An 8223-nucleotide genomic window follows, 5' to 3' on the forward strand; every position below is an offset into this window, starting at 1 on the left:
CCTAATGTCCAATGTAAACCTTCTCTGTTGCAAGCTGAGGCTATTTTCTTTTGTCCTGTCCCCTCTTCTTCGGGAGCAGAGCCCAACCTCCCCGTGGTTGCCCCCTCCTTTCAGGGAGCTGTGCAGAGCCACAAGGTCCCTCAGGCCCTTTTTCTTCCAGGATGAACCCCTCAAACTCCCTTGGTTTCTTCTCATCAGATTTGGACTCCAGACCCTTCCACAGCTCTGTTCCCTTTCAGGACACACTCCAGAGCACCTCAAATCCGTCTCACAAACTATGATAAAGGAAGTGAGCAAAGAGCTGAATCTTCACTCCTGAATCTCCCTGAATCTCCCTGAATCTCATGTAACTGGAACCAAGGTACATGATTCATGTGCAGAAATTATAATTTGGGTGTCTAAACGTGAGCCTTAGCCAAACAAAGTAGCCATAACCTCAACTCTTTTTGATATGTGTAAATCAAAATTCTTTGTACCAAAAGACTATTAATTTCTTAATAATGCAGATAACACTAACAGATAACAAAATGAAAAGTTATAATAAACCACAGCTTTAAGAATATGGTTCAAATGCATACACCAACACTCTTATATAGTCCTAATTTCTTGTTTTGAGCTATGATGAATATGGAGCACAAACACAGGCAATTTTGCTACATCTACATAATCAATCTGAATACCCTTGGGAAACAGGCTTCGGGGACAAATTGATCATTTTTTATTAATTGTTTAACCCATCTCAGATAAGGCTAATAAATATGTAACCCTTCTCAGATAAATAAATGGAGAATGATGAATGAAAGAGAAAAAAAAAGGGAGAAAAAAAAGAARAAAAACARTTTTGGGGCTCAAATCCACTTGTGGCTTGCTTAGTACAATCCAAATATTTTATTTGCTWTGTAAAAAAGGGAATGAGAATTTAGGGATGGTCTACACATGCTTTATATAAGAGCAGAAATGTTCTAGAAACTYTTTTGTATCCTAAATATGAATGTGAATAGCACTTTTGCTTTAGGATGCCTCTCCCCAGATCTARCAGATGTGTCCAGCCTCTGTCTTTTTTCATTTTTATATGTTTGTATTTCCCTTCCTTTATCCTTTTTCACAGTTTTACCTTGAAAACAGATATACTATTCTATACACAACAGACATTTTTTGGTATATATTACATAAACCTAGAGTATTTCCAGCTACACTTTATTTTTCTGAAATTCACTCCCAACGCCTTATTAAAGACGAGTAAATGAATCTTATTTGATGCTTTGGTGAATGCACCACTTCGTTAGGAAAACCTCATGGAAATTCATGTGCTTAATGCTAGAGTGCTTTCCATCCCACACCCATTTCAATTAGAGTCTGACATTGACACAGCCTTAATGCCCTCAACTGCTCATTTGACACAATCTCACGCAGGGATATCTCWCCAAAACAGGAAGCTGCTCTCGCATCTCGTTTGCATTATGTATTCATTTTAAGATTAGTCACATGGTTAATGAGCATCTTGGAGCCTGTCCAGTTTGCTGCTCTACGTCGTGCTTCCCTTCCTGACACTCCACTTGCATTAACTCTCCGTGATGTTGCCAAAGACTGTGCAGACTGTGCAAATTGCTCTTGGCCATTTGTTCCAGAAAATTGTAACATCCACTGCCATTTGGAATTTATGCCCATTGTTGACTACAATTAAATATTAAATGTGTGTTAAAATAATTTCATTTTCACAAAGTGCTAAGTTCTGATTTTTTCTACATATAGTCTAATGCTAGTTTTACCCTTCCCCTCCCCCTTTACATATTAAAATAGCGTTTTTCTGTCTCAAAATTTTGAATTGCAATGCTTGAAGCAAGCCTAAAATATGGTCATTATACACACTTGATCTTGAAGTGGCATTAAACTCAAAGTGACAGCATTAAAATTAGCAATTCAGGTACCATTTAACTTTTTAATCAATGTTTACTCTATATTTTAAATGAATACTGACACAGCTATTTCTGTATTTATGTGTATGCATAAATGTCTGCTGTTTGAGTTTCTCAAGATCTTATCAGCTTTTCCAAACTAAGACAATCAGCTGAAATAAAAGAAAGTTTTCTGCATTTGAGGGGAACATTTATTGTGACAATTTAGTTTGACACCATATGTCTGTTCCACAATGGACAGAGGATTTATTCCAATAAACTCTTATTGGAATAAAAATGTAAAAATGTTCCCTGTACTTGGAAAACTAAACCAGAAAGTAGCACACAAACAAAACCCCAACAGAAAAAAAAAAAAAAAAAAAAAAAAAAAAAAAAAAGGAAAAGCAGCTTCTCCCTTCAAATTAATTCATAACAATCTTTAAGACTTGTACTTTTGTGACATTACAACATCCAATAAATTCTCAAAAGTGTAGGGTATCCTTTTGTAACTCATAAATGTTGAGAGAAACATCATGGAAATAATTCTAAATCTATTTTCATTGCTCTTTCAAAGTCAAAATTAACACATTTGAAATAAATGTATGTCTGTAGAAATGTATAGGTATATATACCACCATGTAGAAACTGAAATATCCTTTTAGCAAAAATTCTGCATCACCTCACAGCAGCAACAGCGTTCTGTGATCAAGATGCCCTGTAATATTTCAGAAATGCCAGTGGAACAGTAAAAGAATTTATAAGTAGAAAGCCCCATTATATTGAGTCTTATTTTATATTTCTRCTGTATTGCTAGAGAGATGAGTGACTGCAGAAGGAGAAAATAATGCWTTGGTAACATAATGGTGTAACACAATGAAAAGGAATGACAGGGAAAATCCATGTTCTGAAGACTCTCACAAATAAAGGTGAAAAATAACACCCTAAATCTTCAAAGCTACAAGATTATTAYTGCACAAGGTTTAGGATAAATCCCTGACTGTGTTTAGAGGGGAGAAGAATTGGGAGGGGGAAGCACATTTTACAGCATATTAAAAGTGAAAGGACTCTGCATTCTCTGGTCAGTAACATTAAGTGATTTTCACCATAGTCTTGTGTTGGATTAGGTAAAAAAACCCCTCAAATTTCTAAGCAGTTTATAAAAGAAGTATAAAATGCAAACAAGTTAAGGAGGAAAAGAAAAGCTTTCTAAAAACATTCAGATGTCAGCTGAGTAACGAGTTGGCCAGGACATAAAATCTGTTCATTATATAAAAAAGAAATTCAGAGCAATTCCTGTTATTGAAAATATTTGACCTTTTATGAAATAAAACATGAAACTCAATTAGCAACCATTTATTTTTTAAATAAAAACAACAACATCTGCAACAAAATACTGTAGATTCCTTGTTGCACAGTTTTTAAAGGCTCTTAAATGACCATGCAAGATGGTTTTGTGGATCATTTGTATTTTGTGACTGAATGGGTTTGGCTCTGCTTTTCAGCAAGGATATCAACCAGATTATATCAGTTATATGCTCATGTGTTTTGGGAATGGTTTATTGTGCTCTATCTTTACCTAGCTGACAAACTATTTCATGGGAACTTACAGAAATGAARAACAGCYRAAAYTATTARTTCACTTTCATGCCAATCCTTAAASTGGACARTGAAAATTTAAAAATGACMGGGTGATTATCAATATTTTGGTAGCACCAAGGTCATAAACAACGTGCCCATAAAATGGRAAGTGATAGGCTTCTGGGTTTTCAGGGACAAGGATGAAATTTACAAAGACACCTCTCTTTCACTATCCCCTGCCCATCTATTTGTTTTAGGAGAGGTAATTAGAAAAAAACCCATCAGGTGCGAGGAGACACAGCAGCAATTCTGTCAGGACCACCTATTTAAATCTTGGCTAAATTTGCAGAGTTAGGTACCATGGTCATTGCCACCAGAATTTCATACCACAGAAAACACAGAGAATGGAACAGGTAATGCAAGAACATCAGAAAAGAAATAGGTAGGTATTTGTTAGATTCTTATATAAAGTAAATGAAACAGTATACTTTGTCTTAAAGCTCAAGTGAAGAACTATAAATTCAGCAGGTCGGTTAACACTGGGAAACTAGGGATTATCCTTTAAACACAATATAGTTTTTTTGGGGGTTTTTTTCCCAGACAATATTACCCATTCAGTGACCCCTGCAGAAACCTCTGTGCCTCTAAATTTCCCAAAGACAAATAAAACCACAGGAACACAGAACTAGCTACTTCCAAAGCAGTACACTAAACTATGATGCCAGTGTGCCTAGAAAAGTTTGGGACAGCCCATGAGTTCCATGAACAAGACACAAATAGCTGAGGAATTAAAGTGGCTTAAAATACATGGCACAAGGGAAAGGTAATAAATTGATACCCAGAGAGATCAGGGAAGTCAGACAGAGAAGAAAAACTGTGTTTAATTTTCTGCTTTGTCACTCAGCCACCTTAAATGCAGATTTCATATGTGGCCTATTTTTAATTTCTCCATCATCTGCTGCTGGGTTACAGGGGTAAACAAAAATCCGACTAGCCAGGTCACTGCTTTGATCTAAGAAAAAAACTCCCCATGACACAAAGCATCTGTGTCCAGCTCCTCAAGACATTCGAGGAACAACTTCTTCTCTGCTGTCTCCTGGCATCCTGGGCTCATTTTGGACCATCTTATGTTTCTTAGGCTGATGGTCTAAATAAAAATAAATAAAAAAAAAAAAAAATCCTTACTAGTGGATGTGTGAATAAAGGTGAGATTAATTCTGTGAGTTGAGACCAGTAGTGCAAAAGTAGTGAAAGAAATCTTAAAGGTAAAAACCTTATCAGTGGACTACATTTGAAAACTATTTGTTATTATATGTGAGACAGGAAGTGATTTCTTCTGTTTGCTCTTTTGTTTTTATGTCCAATTTTAAGGGGTCACACCACAAATTTATCCAAGAGGGAACATACTACTTAGCCCAAGATTATTCTCTTCTGTTTAGTACGTGATTTAGAGCACAGAGAGTAAATAAAACTTTTTTTTAGGAAGTCCTCAGAATGTTCTGAGAAACAGAAGTACTGAAGAAAAAAGCTTGTACTTCCAGTTGTGTGTCATCCAGCTGAGTGAGCTGGAATTCAGTACTTCCCTGTTTGCTTTTACCMTCTTTTCTCTTCTTTACTGTTGGTTTTACAGAACAGAAGCTCTTTCWCACTCAAGGAGACTTTCATCCTGATTAGGTCCTCTAGGCATTCCTGCAGTGTGTATTTAGAATTCATCATCAGCTTTCCTTCTCTTTATGATTATCTATTATTCATATTGTGGCAGTCTCAAGAGACCAATAAGTTAAGATTATGACGAGTTACAATATAGGGATAAATACTGATGGCAGGTGGATCGCTAATTATAAAGATGGATGTATGTACATAACTTAATGATGTCAATAACTAATAATATTCCTCTTTTCCAATTAGATTTAATGATTTTTTTTAATTTTTTTTTTTTTTAACTGAGTGTAGCAAATGAAGTTGCAGGAATTTTGCAGTAGTTTTGCCTTCTTTAGAGCTGCCACATCCCATTGGTATTTTGCAATTTTCATAACAGTTATAAAATTACTAGTGACATGGTGAGTTTAKACATTTTTTCATTATTAAAATTATGACCATTTACCAAGAGTTAACATCCAGGAAATGTGGAATAMTACAGAAATAAATGGAAAGAAAAATATAATTACCTGCTCTATTTAGCAACACAGTAATTCTATAGAAGTTAAAGGTAAGTTTGAAATATTTGGAAATTTCAAGGAAAACAAAAAATTTTTTTGGCTGAGAGAGGGTTGATTTTGTTTCTACCCCACCAAATCAATCTTTGTACATGTTTAAATGCCTTCTCCACTTATTTGGCCCAGATGCTGCCATGTTCTTGTTATAATTAAATATGGCACATAGGTATGTATATAAATAAATAAATATAAATATGTATAAATAAATCTGTATAAATGTAAATATAAGTAAAACTAAGTAATAAAGGCACGCTACAATGACAGAGCAGCATTTAAATTTTATTTTAGATAAAAAAGTGTATTGTAATAAAATGTATTGCAGATATGTATGAATTTCTATTGCTAGCAAAGTTTATAATTTCAGTTAACCCCATGAAGTTAGCAGAATATGTAATCCCAGAGCAAGCTCAGTTAAATTGAGCAGTGACTTAAGTTTTAAAAGAAGGTCAGCTAAGACTTTAATAGTCAAAAATAGTACTACAATAACAGAATTTAAAAAACAAACAGACCAACCCCACTCCACACTGGAGCGTTTACAGTAGCTTTTGATAACTTCAAATTTTAAAAACTGATTAAATAAATTTGTTTCATATTCTGTGGTTATAATCACATGACAATAACAGTTACAGTGAATTAATCCAGAACACTCTTTTTGAAAGAGATTTTTGGGCAACGAATTCCAGGAAGAAGTATCTGTGGCAAGACTGTGACACAATTTAATCATCATCACAACTTTAAGGTGTAACCTAAAGTTTGCAAATCTTGCTCCTGTCTAAGTGCCCTTAAGAAGCAGCATCTCACTGTCTCACAATCTCACACAGACAGAGAGAATGAAAGGGGTGAAGGGGAGAAAAATCTCTGCTCACCTATGGTTGGGTCATGGTAGTCAGGGAACCGATGACTGATGAACTGCATTGTCATTGCTGGAGAGGAGAAACAGACATGGAAAAATAATTATTTCACCATTATTAAAGAGAAACTAGAAGAAGAAAACAGATCATTCACTCATTCATTCATTCTTTCATTCATTCATTCATTCAAGTATCAACTTGGAGTGTGAGCCCAAAGTTTGTTTTATGTCTACTAAGTCCAAAGTTTGTTTTATGTCTTCTTCTGCAACAATGCATTGGCACAACAGTGGTAACCAAGAACCGATAAATGAAGAAAAATATTAAATAAAACTCTTTACTTGTTTTATTTTTTTGCTTTCTTATTTTTTAAATGTTGTTGTATTAATTCTTGTATTAAATTCTTACATGTTTTTGACGTTTGGTAAACACTGTTAGTCTGATATTGCCTACAGATGAAAGTTGCCATGACAAAATAATAAAACAATATTTACAATAAAACAATATTTACAATTACTACAATAAAACAATCATTTATTTGATTCATAAAAGTTTTCACCGTGACACAAAACACCGCTAACTGAAGTGCCTAATATGATTTCTGGTGGACTTAGGAGTGTTTAATTCATTAAACTTGATGCAAAAATGGARGTTCCTCTTAACTGCCAAAAAAACCTTTCTCCTCAAGAGACTTTTTAATGACTGAGTATTATCTGCTTCCAGAAATTTTAGGAAAGTTCCATGAGATTTTAGGAAAACTGCATTCTATCATTTGGAACAGATGGCAAGCTGAAAGTGAAATTAAAAATTATGTAGAAAGGCACAAAATTCACATCCTGTCCTCCTGCCCAACRTGACACCTGAAGCTCCTTGCCCTTAGATAACCAGGAAAGTAAAYTTGGGTTTCCACTGACCACAATAATATCAGCAATMRGAAGAACATGGGAAGTTACATTATSTTTGTTGTTTTTCCTCAGAAGTTTGAATTACAAGTAATTTGAAAAGTATATGTTTCTACCCAAAAAATGAGCGTTGTGAATAAAAGTATTTCAAAAGTGAAATATGTAAATTCTAATTAAATAGAAGAGGGCAGAGAAAAAAAAAAGAGTGAAACAGAATTTTTTAACTACTGCTTAATTTTTAAGCTCTTTTCTTTCCTTATTTTTACCTTTTTTCTTTTCCCCCGGCACTAAAATTTGTCTATTGCTACTATATAGATATTTGTTTAAAAAGTATCCCACCTAAAATATGATTATCAGTCACATCACATGAAATCCAACATAAGATTTGACCTTATGTCTTGAACTTCTCAAATACTTTCAGCAAACATCTAGAGACTATGAACAAGATGTGAGACATTTTAAAAAATCTGCATGTAAATACACCCGTTTTTCAAATACCATTGTTTCATATTAATGTTTGTCCTTCTCATATTTTCAAGAAACAGAGGCTAGGGAGATAGTTTTATGAAATTATACAGRGAAAAAGTATTAAACATTTATTATCATGTTAATAAATTATTGCATCTTTAGTGCRGACAAATATAAATGCTAAGAAGCAGCATTATAAATTCATAGATACCCAGAGAGGGTAACTGTGTAAGAAAAAGCTCATTCAGTCTATATATATTATAGGGCAATAAATCTATGTGCTGTCACACTCAGGTCTTCTGTATTATCTGTTTTC

General features: G+C 34.1%; 1 protein-coding gene across 1 annotated transcript in view; it reads right to left on the minus strand.

The window, feature by feature from the left end:
- RIT2 (Ras like without CAAX 2) overlaps window positions 1-8223 on the minus strand; it is a gene marked incomplete at its 3' end in the record, with an annotated part of 88347 nt that overhangs the window by 31500 nt on the left and 48624 nt on the right. The window contains exon 2 of the mRNA XM_057367813.1: window positions 6556-6612. Coding sequence (XP_057223796.1) covers window positions 6556-6612 — 57 coding nt within the window. The remainder of the gene's footprint in view (window positions 1-6555; window positions 6613-8223) is intronic.

The sequence above is a fragment of the Malurus melanocephalus genome, unplaced genomic scaffold (assembly GCF_030028575.1).
Source record: "Malurus melanocephalus ecotype Western Australia unplaced genomic scaffold, MMel_1.1 scaffold_85, whole genome shotgun sequence".
Lineage (NCBI taxonomy): Eukaryota > Metazoa > Chordata > Aves > Passeriformes > Maluridae > Malurus > Malurus melanocephalus.